This window comes from Haemorhous mexicanus, chromosome 31, assembly GCF_027477595.1.
Source record: "Haemorhous mexicanus isolate bHaeMex1 chromosome 31, bHaeMex1.pri, whole genome shotgun sequence".
Taxonomy (NCBI): domain Eukaryota; kingdom Metazoa; phylum Chordata; class Aves; order Passeriformes; family Fringillidae; genus Haemorhous; species Haemorhous mexicanus.
The window spans coordinates 2635107-2654971 of NC_082371.1; the positions used below are offsets into that span (position 1 = coordinate 2635107).

The window sequence follows — 19865 nt, forward strand, 5'->3', positions numbered from 1 at the left end:
CGGCAGCGCCCGGCCCTGTTCCCACGCCGCCATCGCGGCCCTCACCGAGCGCCGCCCTCTTCCAACATGGCGCCGCCCTCACCCAAGATGGCGGCGGGGGTAGCGGAAGCGCCGCGCTCCTTCGCCGTCTAAGATGGCGCCGCCCGCGGGGCAGCGCGCTAAGATGGCGCCCGGCCGTGAGGGCGGCCCTGCCCGGCGCCAAGATGGCGGCGCGGCGCTGCGGCGCGGCGCCCCGGCCCAAGATGGCGGCGCGAAGCCGGGCCGGGGCCGCGTGAGGGGGGAACTTCCGCCCGCGCCCAAGATGGCGGCGCGGCGGCGCCGTGCGCATGTGCGGGGCCCATGGCGAGACAAGGGGCCGAAGGCGCGCAGGGCCCGAGGCCGAGAGGTACCGGGGGGGGCCCGGGCGGCCCCGGGGGGCCAACCCCGCCGGTAACGGCGGCACCGAGGCCCCGGCACGGCCCCCGCGGCGGGGGAGGGAGCGGCCGCGCCCGCCGGGCCCGGGGGGAGGGGCGGGGGGGGGCGGCGGGGGTGACCCCCCCTCAGGCGCGCGCAGCGGGGTGTCACTGTCACCCCCCGGTGCTGTCCCCTCCCCCCGCTCGGTAACCACCCCCCCCCGTGTGTCGGTGTCACCCCCGGGAGTGTCGCCACCCCCCCCCACCCCCCCACTTTGTTACCGTTTCGTGTCGCGCCCCCCCGCGCTGTGGCAGTGGCGCCACCGTTGTGGGTCCACCCCCCCCACTTTGTCACCCCTTTTGTGTCGCCTCCCCCCCTCTGTCCCCCCCCCCGTGTGTGTGTCCCCACTCTGTCGCTGTCACCCCTCAGTTTGTCATCCCCCCTCCGTGTCTGTCCCCTCCCCCCATGTCACCTCCCCCTCCGTGTCACCCCCTCTCGGTGTCACCCCCTCTCCGTGTCACCTCCCCCTTCGTGTCACCTCCCCCTTCCTGTCACCCCCGCTCCGTGTCACCCCCCTTTGTGTGTCCCCACTCTGTCACCCCCTTCCTGCCCCCCAGCTCTGTCACTGTCATCCCCCTCCGGTTTTGTCACCCCCCCCTTTTGTGCCCCCCCGTCACTGTCACCCCCCTTCATGTCACCCCACTGAATGTCCCCCTCCCGTTCTTGTCCCTCTGGGTGTGTCACTGTCACCCCCTCATCCATAACCCCCATCTGTCACCCCCCCCCCCCCCAGTGACCCCCAACTTGTCACCTCCCCCTGTGTCCCCCCATTTCCCCATCCCGGGGCAGGTGACAAGGGACAGCCCCCCCTGCCCTCTGGGGTGACACTGGGGTGGCCGTGGTGTCACTGCCACTGCTTGGGGTGACACCAGGGACACTGAGGGGGAGGTTACAGCCACTTTGGGGTGACCCCAAAGTGCCACCCTGTGGGAGCTGGTGGCTTTGGGGACAAGCTGTGTGGCTTTGGGGATGCGTTGTCACATGGGGAGGAAGGGGGCAGTGAGGGGACACCTGGAGGTGGCTGTGGTCACAGGTGGTGGCCACTGCTCAATTGTGGTGGCCGCTGTCCCATCATGGTGGCCAGTGTCCCATGGTGGTGACCAGTGTCAGGTCACAGTGGCCACTGTCCCATCATGGTGGCCAGTGTCCCATGGTGGTGACCAGTGTGCCATGGTGGTGGCCAGTATCTGGTCAGGATGGCCAGTGTCCTGTCCCAGTGTCCCATCCTTGTCCCATCCTGGTCCTGTCCCCACCCCTGTCGCCATCCCCTGTGTCCCTTTCCCCATCCTGTGTCCCTGTCCCCATCCCTGTCCCCATCCCTGTCCCCATCCCTGTGTCCCTGTCCCCATCCTGTGTCCCTGTCCTGACCCTGACCCCATCCCTGTCCCCATCCCTGTGTCCCTGTCCCCATCCCTGTGTCCCTGTCCCCATCCCTGTCCCCATCCCTGTCCCTGTCCCCATCCCTGTCCCCACCCCTGTGTCCCTGTCCCCATCCTGTGTCCCTGTCCTGACCCTGACCCCATCCCGTGTCCCTATCCCCATCCCTGTCCCCACCCCTGTGTCCCTGTCCCCATCCTGTGTCCCTGTCCTGTCCCTGACCCCCCTGTCCCTGACCCCATCCCGTGTCCATGTCCCCATGTCCCTTTCCCTGAGCCTGTCCCCATCCCTGACTCCCCCTTGTCCCTGTCTGCCTGTCCCTGTGTCCCTGTCCCCATCCCTGGTCCTGTCCCCACCCCCATGTCCCTGTCCTGTCCCTGGCCCCAGTGTCCCTATATCCTGGTGTCCCTGTGTCCCCTTGTCCCTGACCCCAGTGTCCTCAACCCCATTGTCCCTGTGTCCTGCTGTCCTTGTGTCCTGCTGTCCCTGTCTCCCAACATCTCTGACCCTGCTGTCCCTCACCCTGATGTCTCTTGTGTCCCAATGTCCCTGACCCCAGTGTCCCCATGTCCTGCTGTCCCTAACCCTCCTGTCCCTGTGTTCTGGTGTCCCTGACCCCGTTGTCCCCATGTCCCCATTTCCCCGTGTCCCCATGTCCCTGACTTCACTGTCCCCATGTCCCTGACCCCCCCGTCCCTGTGTCCCCATGTCCCTGACCTGCTGTCCCCATGTCCCTGACCCCACTGTCCCTGCTGTCCCCATGTCCCTGATCCCGCTGTCCCTGTGTCCCCATTTCCCCATGTCCCCGTGTCCCCATGTCCCTGACCCCACTGTTCCCACTGCCCCCGTGTCCCCGTGTCCCTGACCCGGCTGTCCCCGTCTCCCTGTGTCCCTGACCCTGCTGTCCCCATGTCCCCGTGTCCCCATGTCCCCGTGTCACGGTGTCCCTGACCCCGCTGTCCCCGTGTCCCCGTGTCCCTGACCCCGCTGTCCCCATGTCCCCATGTCCCCGTGTCCCTGTCCCTGCTGTCTGCATGTCCCTGTGTCCCCATGTCCCTGAACCTGCTGTCCCCGTGTCCCTGTGTCCCCGTGTCCCTGACCCCGCTGTCCCCATGTCCCCATGTCCCTGACCCTGCTGTCCCCGTGTCCCTGTGTCCCCATGTCCCTGACCCCGCTGTCCCCGTGTCCCCGTGTCCCTGTGTCCCCGTGTCCCTGACCCCACTGTCCCCATGTCCCCATGTCCCTGACCCCACTGTCCCCATGTCCCCATGTCCCTGACCCTGCTGTCCCCATGTCCCCATTTCCCTGACCCCGCTTTCCCTGTGTCCCTGACCCCGCTGTCCCCGTGTCCCCGTGTCCCTGTGTCCCCATGTCCCTGACCCCGCTGTCCCTGTGTCCCCGTGTCCCTGACCCCGCTGTCCCCGTGTCCCTGACCCCGTGTCCCCGTGTCCCCATGTCCCTGACCCCGCTGTCCCCATGTCCCCATTTCCCTGACCCCGCTTTCCCTGTGTCCCTGACCCTGCTGTCCCCGTGTCCCTGACCCCGTGTCCCCGTGTCCCCGTGTCCCTGACCCCACTGTCCCCATGTCCCTGTCCCCGTGTCCCCGTGTCCCCATGTCCCTGACCCCGCTGTCCCCATGTCCCTGACCCCGCTGTCCCCGTGTCCCCGTGTCCCCGTGTCCCTGACCCCGCTGTCCCGCTGTCCCCGTGTCCCTGACCCCGCTGTCCCTGTGTCCCCATGTCCCTGACCCCGCTGTCCCGCTGACCCCGCTGTCCCCATGTCCCTGACCCCGCTGACCCCGCTGTCCCCGTGTCCCCGTGTCCCTGACCCCGCTGTCCCCACAGGGCTCTGAAGGCTGTGAGGCTGCTCCGCTCCCGCCCCGCTGATGCCCGAGGGAGCCGAGCCATGAAGGGGTGAGTGGGACCCCAAAACCTGCCATGGGACCCCAAAACCCACCTGGGACCCCAAAACCTGCCATGGGACCCCAAAACCTGCTCTGGGACCCCAAAACCCACCTGGGACCCCAAAACCTGCCATGGGACCCCAAACTCTCACCTGGGACCCCAAAACCTGCCATGGGACCCCAAAACCCACCTGGGACCCCAAAACCTGCCATGGGACCCCAAAACCCACCTGGGACCCCAAAACCAACTCTGGGAACCCCAGAACCCACCTGGGACCCCAAAACCTGCCATGGGACCCCAAACTCTCACCTGGGACCCCAAAACCTGCCATGGGAACCCCAAAACCCACCTGGGACCCCAAAACCTGCCATGGGACCCCAAAACCCACCTGGGACCCCAAAACCTGCCATGGGACCCCAAAACCCACCTGGGACCCCAAAACCTGCCATGGGACCCCAAAAATCTGCTCTGGGACCCCCAAAATCTGCTCTGGGACCCCCAGAACCCACCTGGGACCCCAAAACCTGCTCTGGGACCCCAAAACCCACCTGGGACCCCAAAAATCTGCTCTAGGACCCCCAAAATCTGCTCTGAGAGCCCCAGAACTCACCTGTGACCCCCAAAACCCACCTGGGACCCCAAAACCTGCTCTGGGACCCTAACATCTCCTCTGGGACCCCAAAACCTACCTGGGACCCCAAAACCTGCTCTGGGACCCCAACACCCACCTGGGACCCCCAAAACCCACCCAGACCCCAAAACCTGCTCTGGGACCCTAACATCTCCTCTGGGACCCCAAAACCCACCTGGGACCCCAAAACCTGCTCTGGGACCCCCACAACTCACCTGGGAACCCCAGAACCCACCTGGGACCCCAGCATGGCCCCAGCACCCCCAAATCTGACCCAGCACCCCAAAACTTTGACCTGGGACCCCCCCAAACTGCTCCAGGATCTCCAAATCTCATCTGGGACCCCCTAAAACTACACAACGATCCCCCCCAAAATCTGCTCTGGGACCCCAAAATGGCCCCAAGACCCCCCAAAACTGCCCCATGGGTGGGACACACGAGGGGTGGGGGATTTGGGGGTGTCCCAGATTTGGGGCTGGGGGTTTTGGGGGGCTCGGGGACCCCCCCTCACTGTTTTGTTCCCCCCTCCCCAGGCAGCAAAAAGCAGCCGAGACCGAGGAGGGGACGGTGCAGATCCAGGAAGGTGAGGGGGGGACCCCGAAATTGGGGTTTGGGGGGGATTTGGGGAGGTTTTGGGGTCTCTGGGGGAGGGGGGGATTGGGGAGGTTTTGGGGTCTTTGGGGGGGATCTGCCCCCTCCCCCATTTCAGGTATGTCCCCCCCAATCCCGTGTCCCCCTCCCCAGTTTGGGGTGCTCCTCCCCAGTGCACATCTCCCCCAGTTTGGAGTTCCCCCCTCTCCAGTTTGGGGTACCCTTCCCCAATTTGAGGTGGCCCCCCCCAATGCCATGTCCCCCCAGTTTAGGGTACCCCTCCCCAATTTGGGGTACCCCCTCCCCAGTTTAAGGTACCCCTCCCCAGTTTAAGGTACCTCTCCCTAATTTGGGGTGCCCCACATGCCATGCCCCCCCAGTTTAGGGTACCCCTCCCCAATTTGGGGTACCCCTCCCCAGTTTAGGGTACCCCTCCCCAGTTTAAGGTACCCCTCCCCAATTTGGGGTGCCCCACATGCTGTGTCCCCCCAATTTAGGGTGTCCCTCCCCATTTTGGGGTGCCCCCCATGCCGTGTCCCCCCAGTTTAGGGTACCCCTCCCCAATTTGGAGTACCCCTCCCCAGTTTAAGGTACCCCTCCCCAATTTGGGGTGCCACCCCCAGTTTAGGGTACCCCTCCCCAATTTGGGGTGTCCCTCCCCAGTTTAGGGTACCCCTCCCCAATTTGGGGTGCCCCCCATGCCGTGTCCCCCCAGTTTGGGTACCCCTCCCCAATTTGGGGTACCCCTCCCCAGTTTAAGGTACCCCTCCCCAATTTGGGGTGCCACCCCCAGTTTAGGGTACCCCTCCCCAATTTGGGGTGTCCCTCCCCAGTTTAGGGTACCCCTCCCCAATTTGGGGTGCCCCCCATGCCGTGTCCCCCCAGTTTGGGTACCCCTCCCCAATTTGGGGTGGCCTCCCCAATGCCATGCCCCCCCAGTTTAGGGTACCCCTCCCCAATTTGGGGTACCCCTCCCCAGTTTAGGGTACCCCTCCCCATTTTGGGGTGCCCCCCATGCCGTGTCCCCCCACTTTACGGTACCCCTCCCCAATTTGGGGTACCCCTCCCCAGTTTGGGTACCCCTCCCCAATTTGGGGTGTCCCTCCCCAGTTTAGGGTACCTCTCCCCAATTTGGGGTGTCCCTCCCCAGTTTGGGTACCCCTCCCCAATTTGGAGTGCCCCCCAATGCTGTGTCCCCCCAGTTTAGGGTACCCCTCCCCAGTTTGCGGTACCCCTCCCCAGTTTGCGGTACCCCTCCCCAGTTTAAGGTACCCCTCCCCAATTTGGGGTGTCCCTCCCCAGTTTAGGGTACCCCTCCCCAATTTGGGGTGTCCCTCCCCAGTTTAGGGTACCCCTCCCCAATTTGGGGTGTCCCTCCCCAGTTTAGGGTACCCCTCCCCAATTTGGGGTGCCCCCCGTGCCGTGTCCCCCCAGTTTAGGGTACCCCTCCCCAATTTGGGGTGCCCCCCCCAGTTTAGGGTACCCCTCCCCAATTTGGGGTGCCCCCCCCCAGTTTAGGGTACCCCTCCCCAATTTGGGCTGTCCCTCCCCAGTTTGGGTACCCCTCCCCAATTTGGGGTGCCCCCCATGCCGTGTCCCCCCAGTTTGGGTACCCCTCCCCAATTTGGGGTGCCCCACATGCAGTGTCCCCCCAGTTTGGGGTGCCCCTCCCCAATTTGGGGTGCCCCCCATGCCGTGTCCCCCCAGGCTCGGTGGCCACGGGCGAGGACCCCACGAGCGTGGCCATCGCCAGCATCCAATCGGCCGCCACCTTCCCCGACCCCGGCGTCAAGTATGTGTTCAGGACCGAGGGCGGCGGCACGCAGGTACCCACCTGGCACACCTGGCACACCTGGGCACACCTGGGATACACCTGGGATACACCTGGGCACACCTGGGCACACCTGGGATACACTGGGATACACCTGGGATACACCTGGGAACATCTGGAGTACAGCTGGGTGCACCTGGGGGCACCTGGAGTACACCTGGGCACACCTGGGATACACCTGGGCACACTTGGAGGGCACCTGGGGAGGCTTGAGGGCACCTGGGCTACACCTGGGCACACCTGGGGGCACCTGGTTACACTTGGGCACACCTGGGAGCACCTGGCTACACCTGGGATACACCTGGAGTATACCTGGGGGCACCTGGGTACACCTGGGAGCACCTGAGTACACCTGGGATACACCTGGGTACACCTGGGATACACATGGAGTACACTTGAGGGCACCTGGGTACACCTGGAGTACACCTGGGGGCACCTTGGATAGACATGGAGTACACCTGGGGGCACCTGGTTACACTTGGGCACACCTGGGAGCACCTGGCTACACCTGGGATACACCTGGAGTATACCTGGGGGCACCTGGGTACACCTGGGGGCACCTGAGTACACCTGGGATACACCTGGGTACACCTGGGATACACCTGGAGTATACCTGGGGGCACCTGGGTACACCTGGGGGCACCTGAGTACACCTGGGATACACCTGGGTACACCTGGGATACACATGGAGTACACTTGAGGGCACCTGGGTACACCTGGAGTACACCTGGGGGTACCTGAGTACACCTGGGATACACCTGGGGGCACCTTGGATAGACATGGAGTGCACCTGGGGGCACCTGGGTACACCTGGGGGCACCTTGGATAGACATGGAGTGCACCTGGGTACACCTGGGATACACCTGGGTTACACCTGGGGATTCACCTGGGGTGACCTCGGGGGGTACCAGGGGGTTGGTGGGCTTTGGTTGCAGACCAAGAGCAGGTGTAGCACACCTGGGCACACCTGGGCACACCTGGGGGACGCTGTGGGGTGGCTCTGGGGAGGTTTCTGTGTCACACCTGTGTGAGGCGTCCCACCTGTGGCAGGTGATGTACTAGGTGATCCAGGTGGTGACACACCTGAGTGTCCCACCTGTCCCAGGTGATCCAGGTGGTGTCACTGGGTGACTCTGGGGGTCTCTGTCTCACCTGTGTCCCACCTGTCCCCAGGTGATGTACCGGGTGATCCAGGTGGCTGACGGGCAGCTGGACGCGCAGACCGAGGGCACCAGCGCCATCAGCGGCTACCCGGCCACACAGTCCATGACACAGGTGCGTCACCTGGCCACGCCCACTGCCACAACCACTGTCCCCACCCCACCTGTGCCCCACCCAATCCATGGCACAGGTGTGTCACATGGCCACGCCCACTGCCACACCCCCTGCCATGCCCTGGGCCTCACCTGTGCCCCACCCAGGTGGTGACCCAGGTGTGCCATGGGGCAGGGTGACACCTGTGTCCTGTGCCTCACCTGTGTCCCACCTCACCTGTGTCTCAGTTGTCTTACTTGTCTGTCATTTGTCTTACCTGTCCCTCACCTGTGTCCCACCTGTGTCTCACCTGTCCCACACCTGTCCTACCTATGCCCTACCTCCCTCACCTGTCCCTCCATTCCCTCACCTGTCCCACACCTGTCCCATGTCTCACCTGTCCCTCCCCTATCCCTCTCACTTATCCCACCTGTCCCTCACCTATTCCACTTGTCCCTCACCTGTCTCATCTGTCCTCACCTGTCCCACACCTGTCCCCACCTGTGTCCGTCACCTGTCCCCCATCTCTCACCTGTCCTTCACCTGTGTCCTACGTGTCCCTCACCTGTGTCCTGTCTCTCACCTGTCCCTCACCTGTCCCTCACCTGTGTCTCTCACCTGTCCCACACATCCCTCACCTGTCCCTCACCTGTGTCGCACCTGTGTCCCTCCCCTGTCCCCCATCTCTCACCTGTCTCACCTGTCCCCCACCTGTGTCCCTCCCCTGTACCCCATCTCTCACCTGTCCCTCACCTGTTCCCCAAGTGTCCCCCCATCTCTCACCTGTCCCTCACCTGTGTCCTGTCCCTCACCTGTGTCTCTCACCTGTCCCACACATCCTTCACCTGTCCTTCACCTGTCCTTCACCTGTCCCCCACCTCTCCCTCACCTGTGTCCCACCTGTGTCCCCCACCTGTCCCCCACCTGTCCCTCACCTGTCCCCCAAGTGTCCCCCCATCTCTCACCTGTCCCTCACCTGTGTACCATCTCTCACCTGTCCCTCACCTGTGTCTCTCACCTGTCCCACACATCCCTCACCTGTCCCTCACCTGTGTCCCTCACCTGTGTCCCTCCCCTGTCCCCCATCTCTCACCTGTCTCACCTGTCCCTCACCTGTGTCCTACCTGTCTCCCTCACTTGTCTCCCTCGCTTGTCTCCCTCACCTGTCTCCCTCACCTGTCCCTCACCTGTTCCCCACCTGTCCCTCACCTGTCCCCCACCTGTCCCCCCCCATCCCCCACCTGTCCCCCACCTGTCCCCCCCATCCCTCACCTGTCTCCCACCTGTCCCCCCCATCCCCCACCTGTGTCCCACCTGTCTCCCATCTGTCCCCCACCTGTCCCCCCCCATCCCCCACCTGTCCCCCCCATCCATCACCTGTCTCCCACCTGTCCCCCCATTTCTCACCTGTCTCACCTGTCCCTCACCTGTGTCCCACCTGTCTCCCTCACCTGTCTCCCTCACTTGTCTCCCTCACCTGTCTCCCTCACCTGTCTCCCTCACCTGTCTCCCTCACCTGTCCCTCACCTGTTCCCCACCTGTCCCTCACCTGTCCCTCACCTGTCTCCCACCTGTCTCCCTCACCTGTCCCCCACCTGTCCCCCCCATCCCCCACCTGTCCCCCACCTGTCCCCCCCATCCCTCACCTGTCTCCCACCTGTCCCTCACCTGTCTCCCACCTGTCTCCCACCTGTCCCACCTGTCCCCCCCGTCCCTCACCTGTCTCCCACCTGTCCCTCACCTGTCCCCCCCCCCGTCCCCCACCTGTCCCCCACCTGTCCCCCCCGTCCCTCACCTGTCTCACCTGTCCCGGGCTCAGGCGGTGATCCAGGGCGCGTTCACCAGCGAGGAGCAGGTGGACTCGGAGGCGGCTCCCAGCGAGACCCACTACACCTACTTCCCTGCCGCGGGCGTGGCCGACGGCGCCGCCGCCACCGCCGCCACCGCCGCCACCGCCGTGGTCACCACGCAGAGCTCCGAGGCGCTGCTGGGCCAGCCCACGCCCACAGGTGAGCGCCTGGCCGCGAGGGACTCACCTGGGCGCGCCTGGGGGCGCCTGAACTGACATGGGGCTCACCTGGGTGGGTCTGGGGGCACCTGGGTTGGATTTGGGGTCACCTGGGCGGGCTTGGGGGCTCCTGAACTGACATGGAGCTCACCTGGGTGGGTCTGGGGGCACCTGAATTGAAATGGAGCTCACCTGGATGGGTTAGGGGCACTTGAAATGGGTTGGGACTCACCTGGGCGGGTCTGGGGGCACCTGAATTGAAATGGAGCTCACCTGGATGGGTTTGGGGGCACCTAAAGTGAATTTGGGCTCACCTGGGCGGGTTTGGGGGCACCTGAACTGAAATGGGGCTCACCTGTGCAGGGTTTGGGGGCACCTGAACTGAAATGGGGCTCACCTGGGCAGGGTTTGGGGTGTCTGGGTTGGGTTTGGGGTCACCTAGGCGGCCTTGGGGCCACCTGAAATGGGTTGGGACTCACCTGGGCGGGTTTGGGGTCACCTGGGTTGGGTGGATGCCTTTGGGCTCTCACCTGTGGGTTTTTGGCTCTCACCTGTGGGGTTGGGCTCTCACCTGTGGCTCTGGGCTCCAGGGCAGTTTTTCGTGATGATGTCACCACAGGAGGTGCTCCCGGGGGGGGCCCAGCGCTCCATCGCCCCCCGCGCACACCCCTACTCCCCGTGAGTACCTGGGCACACCTGGGGCACACCTGGGACACACCTGGGCACACCTAGGGCACACCTAGGGCACACCTGGGACACACCCAAACACACCTGGGGCGCACCCAGATAAACCTGGGACACACCCAAACACACCTGGGGCACACCCAGATACACCTGGGACACACCCAAACACACTTGGGGACACCCAGGACACACCTGGGGCACACCCAGATACACCTGGGACACACCCAAACACACTTGGGCACACCTGGGCACACCCAATCACACCTGGGGCACACCCAGATACACCTGGGACACACCCAAACACACCTGGGCACACCTGGGACACACCCCAACATACCTGGGACACACCCAATCACACCTGGGACACACCCAAACACACCTGGGGCACACCCAGATACACCTGGGACACACCCAAACACACTTGGGGACACCCAGGACATACCTGGGGCACACCCAGATAAACCTGGGACACACCCAAACACACCTGAGGCACACCCAGATACACCTGGGACACACCCAAACACACCTGGGCACACCTGGGACACACCCCAACATACCTGGGCACACCCAATCACACCTGGGACACACCCAAACACACTTGGGGACAGCCAGGACACACCTGGGACACACCCAAACACACCTGGGGCATACCCAGATACACCTGGGACACACCCAAACACACTTGGGCACACCTGGGACACACCCCAACATACCTGGGCACACCCAATCACACCTGGATGCACCAGGGATACACCAGGGCTACTCCCAGACACACCTGGGACACACCCAGATACACCTGGGACACACCCAAACATACCTGGGCACACCCAAACACACGTGGGGCACACCCAGATACACCTGGGACACACCCAAACACACCTGGGCACACCTGGGACACACCCCAACATACCTGGGCACACCCAATCACACCTGGACGCACCAGGGATACACCAGGGCTACTCCCAGACACACCTGGGATATACTTGGCACACACCTGGACCCCACCCAGGACACACCCAAACACACCTGGGTACATCTGAGACACACCTGGACACACCCAGACAGGCCTGGGCACACCTGGGCCACACCTGTGCCCACCTGTGCCCCTCCCCAGGAAGTCGGAGGCTCCCCGAGCCACGCGGGATGAGAAGCGCCGGGCCCAGCACAACGAAGGTACCGGGGGGGGACCCGATCCCAGAGGGACACCCTGATCCCAGAGGGACACCCCGATCCCAGAGGGACACCCCGATCCCAGAGGGACACCCTGATCCCAAAGGGACACCCCCATCCCAGAGGGACACCCCGATCCCAGAGGGACACCCCGATCCCAGAGGGACGCCCCGATCCCAGAGGGACACCCCCATCCCAGAGGGACACCCCGATCCCAGAGGAACACCCTGATCCCAGAGGGACACCGCAATCCCAAAGGGACACCCCGATCCCAGAGGGACACCCCCATCCCAAAGGGACACCCTGATCCCAGAGGGACACCCCGATCCCAAAGGGACACCCCGATCCCAAAGGGACACCCCCATCCCAAAGGGACACCCTGATCCCAAAGGGACACCCCCATCCCAAAGGGACACCCTGATCCCAGAGGGACACCCCGATCCCAGAGGGACACCCCGATCCCAAAGGGACACCCTGATCCCAGAGGGACACCCCGATCCCAGAGGGACACCCTGATCCCAAAGGGACACCCCGATCCCAGAGGGACACCCCCATCCCAAAGGGACACCCCGATCCCAGAGGGACACCCCGATCCCAAAGGGACACCCCGATCCCAGAGGGACACCCCGATCCCAAAGGGACACCCCCATCCCAAAAGGGACACCCCCATCCCAAAGGGACACCCCGATCCCAAAGGGACACCCCGATCCCAAAAGGGACACCCCGATCCCAAAGGGACACCCCGATCCCAAAAGGGACACCCTGATCCCTGAGGGACACCCCGATCCCTGAGGGACACCCCGATCCCAGAGGGACACCCCCATCCCAAAAGGGACACCCCCATCCCAAAGGGACACCCCGATCCCAGAGGGACACCCCGATCCCAAAGGGACACCCCCATCCCAGAGGGACACCCTAATTCCAAAGGGACACCCCCATCCCAGAGGGACACCCCGATCCCAGAGGGACACCCCGATCCCAAAAGGACATCCTGATCCCAAAGGGACACCTCGATCCCAAAGGGACACCCCATCCCAAAGGGACACACCAATCCTAAAGGGACACCCCCATCCCAGAGGAACACCCCCATTCCAAAGGGACACCCCGATCCCAAAGGGACACCCTGATCCCAAAGGGACACCCCGATCCCAGAGGAGCACCCCCATTCCAGAGGGACACCCCGATCCCAGAGGGACACCCCGATCCCAGAGGGACACCCCCATCCCAAAGGGACACCCCCATCCCAAAGGGACACCCCCATCCCAAAGGGACACCTCCATCCCAAAGGGACACCCCGATCCCAGAGGGACACCCCCATTCCAGAGGGACACCCCGATCCCAGAGGGACACCCCGATCCCAGAGGGACACCCCCATTCCAGAGGGACACCCCCATCCCAAAGGGACACCCCCATCCCAAAGGGACACCCCGATCCCAGAGGGACACCCCGATCCCAAAGGGACACCGCGATCCCAAAGGGACACCCCGATCCCAAAGGGACACCCCGATCCCAGAGGGACACCCCGATCCCAGAGGGACACCCCAATCCCAGAGGGACACCCCGATCTCAAAGGGACACCCCCATCCCAAAGGGACACCGCCATCCCAAAGGGACACCCCGATCCCAAAGGGACACCGCCATCCCAAAGGGACACCCCGATCCCAGAGGGACACCCCCATTCCAAAGGGACACCCCGATCCCAGAGGGACACCCCGATCCCAAAGGGACACCCCGATCCCAGAGGGACACCCCGATCCCAAAGGGACACCCCGATCCCAGAGGGACACCCCGATCCCAAAGGGACACCCCCATCCCAGAGGAGCACCCCCATCCCAAAGGGACACCCCGATCCCAGAGGGACACCCCGATCCCAAAGGGACACCCCCTCCCAGAGGAACACCCCGATCCCAGAGGGACACCCCGATCCCAAAGGGACACCCCCATCCCAAAGGGACACCCCCATCCCAAAGGGACACACCAATCCTAAAGGGACACCCCGATCCCAAAGGGACACCCTGATCCTGGGGGTCACCCCAGTTCCCAGTGCCCCATTCCCACCGGGAATTCCCCATCCCCAATTCCCCCATTCCCAACTGGGAATTCCCATTCCCAATTCCAATTCCACTGGGAATCCCCCTTCCCATTCCCAACTCCCCTGTTCCCAATCCCATTCCCAATCCCATTCCCAACTCCCCCGTTCCCAATCCCATTCCCAATCCCATTCCCAATCCCATTCCCAATTCCCCGTTCCCCATCCCATTCCCAATCCCTGCTCCCAATCCCATTCCCAATCCCATTCCCGATTCCCAATCCCATTCCCAATCCCATTCCCAATCCCCAATCCTATTTCCAATCCCATTCCCAATCCCGTTCCCAATCCCCAATCCCGTTCCCAATCCCCAATCCCATTCCCAATCCCATTCCCAATCCCCAATCCCGTTCCCAATCCCCAATCCCATCCCCAATCCCGTTCCCAATCCCCAATCCCGTTCCCAATCCCCAATCCCATTCCCAATCCCGTTCCCACTGGCAATCCCCGTTCCCATTCCCAATTCCCCCGTTCCCAATCCCATTCCCAATCCCATCCCCAATCCCAATCCCATCCCCAATCCCCAATCCCCAATCCCATTCCCAGTCCCATTCCCAATCCCAATCCCATCCCCAATCCCCAATCCCAAATCCCATCCCCAATCCCGTTCCCAATCCCCGTTCCCATTCCCAATCTCATTCCCAATCCCCAATCCCCATTCCCATCCCCAATCCCATTCCCAATCCCCAATCCCAATCCCCATTCCAATCCCCATCCCCATTCCCAATCCCCAATCCCATCCCCAATCCCAACCCCAATCCCAAATCCCATCCCCAATCCCGTTCTCAATCCCCAATCCCATTCCCAATCCCATTCCCAATCCCCAATCCCCAATCCCATCCCCATTCCCAATCCCAATCCCCAATCCCATCCCCAATCCCATTCCCAATCCCAATCCCGTTCCCAATCCCGTTCCCGATCCCGTTCCCACTGGCAATCCCCGTTCCCAATCCCAATCCCATTCCCAATCCCATTCCCAATCCCAATCCCGTTCCCGATCCCGTTCCCACTGGCAATCCCCGTTCCCAATCCCAATCCCAATCCCATTCCCAATCCCGATCCCGTTCCCGATCCCGTTCCCACTGGCAATCCCCGTTGCAGTGGAGCGCCGGCGCCGGGACAAGATCAACAACTGGATCGTGCAGCTGTCCAAGATCATCCCCGACTGCTCCATGGAGAACACCAAATCCGGGCAGGTCCGGGGCGGCTCGGGGCGGTTTGGGGCGGTTTGGGGGGATTTGGGATTTGGGGTGGTTTGGGATTTGGGGCGGTTTGGGATTTGGGGCGGTTTGGGATTTGGGGCGGTTTGGGATTTGGGGTGGTTTGGGGTGGTTTGGGGTGGTTTGGGATTTGGGGTGGTTTGGGGTGGTTTGGGATTTGGGATGGTTTGGGGTGATTTGGGATTTGGGGTGGTTTGGGGTGATTTGGGATTTGGGGTGGTTTGGGATTTGGAGTGGTTTGGGATTTGGGGTGGTTTGGGATTTGGGGTGGTTTGGGGTGATTTGGGATTTGGGGTGGTTTGGGATTTGGAGTGGTTTGGGATTTGGGGTGGTTTGGGATTTGGGGTGGTTTGGGGTGATTTGGGGCGGTTTGGGGCGGCTGGGGATGGTTTGGGGCGGTTTGGGATGGTTTGGGATGATCCGGGGTGGTTTGGGGTGGTTTGGAACGATTTGGGATGATTTGGGGCGATTTGGGATGATTTGGGGCGGTTAGGGATGGTTTGGGATGGTTTGGGATGATCCAGGGCAGTTTGGGGCGGTTTGGGATGATTTGGGGTGATTTGGGGCAGTTAGGGATGATTAGGGATGGTTTGGGGCGGTTGGGGATGATTTGGGGTGATTTGGGATTTGGGATTTGGGGCAGTTAGGGATGATTAGGGATGGTTTGGGGCGGTTAGGGATGGTTTGGGGTGATTTGGGGCGGTTTGGGATTTGGGATTTGGGGTGGTTTGGGATGGTTTGGGGCGGTTAGGGACGGTTTGGGGTGATTTGGGATGGTTTGGGGCGGTTGGGGATGATTTGGGATGGTTTGGGGTGATTTGGGATTTGGGATGGTTTGGGGCGGTTGGGGATGGTTTGGGATGGTTTGGGGCGGTTTGGGATTTGGGATTTGGGGTGGTTTGGGATGGTTTGGGGTGATTTGGGGCAGTTAGGGATGGTTTGGGATGGTTTGGGGTGATTTGGGGTGATTTGGGATTTGGGATGGTTTGGGGTGATTTGGGATTTGGGATGGTTTGGGGCGGTTGGGGATGGTTTGGGATGATTTGGGGTGATTTGGGGCAGTTAGGGATGGTTTGGGGCGGTTTGGGACGGTTTGGGGCGGCTGGGGACGCGGCTCCCGGCAGTGACCCCGCGCCCACCCGCAGAGCAAGGGCGGGATCCTGTCCAAGGCCTGCGACTACATCCAGGAGCTGCGGCAGAGCAACCTGCGCCTGAGCGAGGAGCTGCAGGGCCTGGACCAGCTGCAGATGGACAACGAGGTGCTGCGGCAGCAGGTGCGACTGGGGGAACTGGGGGGAACTGGGAATGGGGCTGGGATGGACTGGGAATGGGATTGGGATTGACTGGGAGCACTGGGAATGGGATTGGGGTCATTGAGATGGGATTGGGGTCATTGAGATGGGATTGGGGTCATTGGGATGGAGTCGGACCAGCTGCAGATGGACAACGAGGTGCTGCGGCAGCAGGTGCGACTGGGAGGGACTGGGAATGGGACTGGGAGCACTGAGAGGGACTGGGAATGGGATTGGGATTGACTGGGAGCACTGGGAATGGGATTGGGGTCATTGGGATGGGGTTGGGGTCATGGGGATGGGCCTGGAGCAGCTGCAGATGGACAACGAGGTGCTGCGCCAGCAGGTGGGACTGGGAGGGACTGGGGGGAACTGGGAATGGGGCTGGGAGGGACTGGGAATGGGATTGGGATTGACTGGGAGCACTGGGAATGGGATTGGGGTCATTGAGATGGGATCGGGGTCATGGGGATGGAGTCGGACCAGCTGCAGATGGACAACGAGGTGCTGCGCCAGCAGGTGGGACTGGGAGGGACTGGGAATGGGACTGGGAGCACTGGGAGGGACTGGGAATGGGATTGGGATGGACTGGGAACACTGGGAATAGAGCTGGAATGGGACTGGGGTCATGGGATGTCATTGGGGTCATTGGGATCAATGGGATGGGCCTGGAGCAGCTGCAGATGGACAGGGAGGTGCTGCTCCAGCAAGTGCAACTGGGATGGACTGGGAATGGGATTGGGAGCACTGGGAGGGACTGGGAATGGGATTGGAGTCATTGAGATGGGATTGGGGTCACTGGGATGGAGCTGGGATCAATGGGATGGGACTGGGATCAGTTGGGATTGGGATCGATGGGCCTGGAGCAGCTGCAGATGGACAAGGGGGTGCTGCACCAGCAGGTGGGACTGGGAGCACTGGGAGGGACTGGGAATGGGGCTGGGAAGTACTGGGAGTGCCCTGTGGGATATTTTGGGGTACAGGGAGATATTTTGGGGGATGTTTTGGGGTGTCTGACCCCCCCCAAACGCAGGTGGGGGAGCTGAAGAACCAGAACCTGCAGGTTTGGGTTCTGGGGAGCACTGGGAGTTACTGGGCTGTACTGGGAGCACTGGGAGTGCCCTGGGGGATATTTTGGGGTACAGGGGGATAGTTTGTGGTCACTGGGGATGTTTTGGGGTGCAGGGGGATATTTTGGGGTGTCTGACCCCCCCAAACGCAGGTGGAGGAGCTGAAGAACCAGAACCTGCTGGTTTGGGTTCTGGGGAGCACTGGGAGTTACTGGGCTGTACTGGGAGCACTGGGAGCATACTGGGGGATATTTTGGGGTGCAGTTGGATGTTTTGGGGTCACTGGGGATGTTTTGGGGTGTCCCAACGCAGGTGGAGGAGCTGAAGAACCAGAACCTGCTGGTTTGGGTTCTGGGGAGCCCTGGGGGTTACTGGGCTGTACTGGGAGCACTGGGAGTGCCCTGGGGGATATTTTGGGGTGCAGTTGGATGTTTTGGGGTCACTGGGGGATGTTTTGGGGTGCAGGGGGATATTTTGGGGGATATTTTGGGGTGTCTGACCCCCCAAACGCAGGTGGAGGAGCTGAAGAACCAGAACCTGCTGGTTTGGGTTCTGGGGAGCCCCGGGGGTTACTGGGCTGTACTGGGAGCACTGGGAGTGCCCTGGGGGATATTTTGGGGTGCAGTTGGATGTTTTGGGGTCACTGGGGATGTTTTGGGGTACAGGGAGATATTTTGGGGTGTCTGACCCCCCCAAACGCAGGTGGAGGAGCTGAAGAACCAGAACCTGCAGGTTTGGGTTCTGGGGAGCCCTGGGAGTTACTGGGCTGTACTGGGAGCACTGGGAGCATACTGGGGGATATTTTGGGGTGCAGTTGGATGTTTTGGGGTCACTGGGGGATGTTTTGGGGTGTCCCAATGCAGGTGGGGGAGCTGAAGAACCAGAACCTGCAGGTTTGGGTTCTGGAGAGCACTGGGGGTTACTGGGCTGTACTGGGAGCACTGGGAGTGCCCTGGGGGATATTTTGGGGTACAGGGGGATATTTTGGGGTCACTGGGGGATATTTTGGAGTACAGGGGGATAGATTGGGGTCACTGGGGATGTTTTGGGGTGTCCCAACGCAGGTGGAGGAGCTGAAGAACCAGAACCTGCAGGTTTGGGTTCTGGGGAGCCCTGGGAGTTACTGGGCTGTACTGGGAGCACTGGGAGCATACTGGGGGATATTTTGGGGTGCAGTTGGATGTTTTGGGGTCACTGGGAGATGTTTTGGGGTGTCCCAATGCAGGTGGAGGAGCTGAAGAACCAGAACCTGCAGGTTTGGGTTCTGGAGAGCACTGGGGGTTACTGGGCTGTACTGGGAGCACTGGGAGTGCCCTGGGGGATATTTTGGGGTGCAGTTGGATGTTTTGGGGTCACTGGGGATGTTTTGGGGTACAGGGAGATATTTTGGGGGATATTTTGGGGTGTCTGACCCCCCCAAACGCAGGTGGGGGAGCTGAAGAACCAGAACCTGCTGGTTTGGGTTCTGGGGAGCACTGGGGGTTACTGGGCTGTACTGGGAGCACTGAGAGTGCCCTGGGGGATATTTTGGGGTGCAGTTGGATGTTTTGGGGTCACTGGGGGATGTTTTGGGGTGCAGTTGGATGTTTTGGGGTCACTGGGGGATGTTTTGGGGTGTCCCAACACAGGTGGAGGAGCTGAAGAACAAGAACGTGCTGGTTTGGGTTCTGGGGAGCCCCGGGGGTTACTGGGCTGTACTGGGAGCACTGGGAGTGCCCTGTGGGATATTTTGGGGTACAGGGAGATATTTTGGGGTCACTGGGGATGTTTTGGGGTACAGGGAGATATTTTGGGGGATATTTTGGGGTGTCTGACCCCCATACACGCAGGTGGAGGAGCTGAAGAACCAGAACCTGCAGGTTTGGGTTCTGGGGAGCACTGGGAGTTACTGGGCTGTACTGGGAGCACTGGGAGTGCCCTGGGGGATGTTTTGGGGTGCAGGGGGATAGTTTGGGGTCACTGGGGATGTTTTGGGGTCACTGGGGGATGTTTTGGGGTGTCCCAACGCAGGTGGAGGAGCTGAAGAACAAGAACGTGCTGGTTTGGGTTCTGGGGAGCACTGGGAGTTACTGGGCTGTACTGGGAGCACTGGGAGTGCCCTGGGGGATATTTTGGGGTGCAGCTGGATGTTTTGGGGTCACTGGGGGATGTTTTGGGGTGTCCCAACGCAGGTGGAGGAGCTGAAGAACAAGAACCTGCTGCTGCGGGCGCAGCTGCGCCAGCACGGGCTGGAGATCGTCATCAAAAACGACACCCACTGACCCCCAAAAACCCCAAAATCCACCCCAAAA

General features: G+C 62.2%; 1 protein-coding gene across 1 annotated transcript; it reads left to right on the top strand.

Annotated features, from left to right (window-relative positions):
* Window positions 1–289: 289 nt before the first annotated feature.
* USF1 (upstream transcription factor 1) lies at window positions 290–19865 on the top strand. Its single transcript, XM_059871222.1, has 11 exons — window positions 290–385; window positions 3675–3743; window positions 4899–4948; window positions 6664–6782; window positions 7961–8062; window positions 9861–10050; window positions 10640–10727; window positions 11848–11906; window positions 15094–15188; window positions 16358–16486; window positions 19746–19865. Exons 1-11 carry the CDS (start codon window positions 327–329, stop codon window positions 19833–19835), a joined length of 1050 nt encoding a protein of 349 aa, XP_059727205.1. The 5' UTR covers window positions 290–326; the 3' UTR covers window positions 19836–19865.

Excerpts from the sequence above, each read along its gene's own strand:
- USF1 (XM_059871222.1), top strand. The coding sequence starts at position 327 with ATGTGCGGGGCCCATGGCGAGACAAGGGGCCGAAGGCGCGCAGGGCCC. Across the intron at positions 386-3,674 it reads GCAGGGCCCGAGGCCGAGAG|GGCTCTGAAGGCTGTGAGGC; the intron begins GTACCGGGGGGG and ends CTGTCCCCACAG. Across the intron at positions 10,051-10,639 it reads GGGCCAGCCCACGCCCACAG|GGCAGTTTTTCGTGATGATG; the intron begins GTGAGCGCCTGG and ends TCTGGGCTCCAG.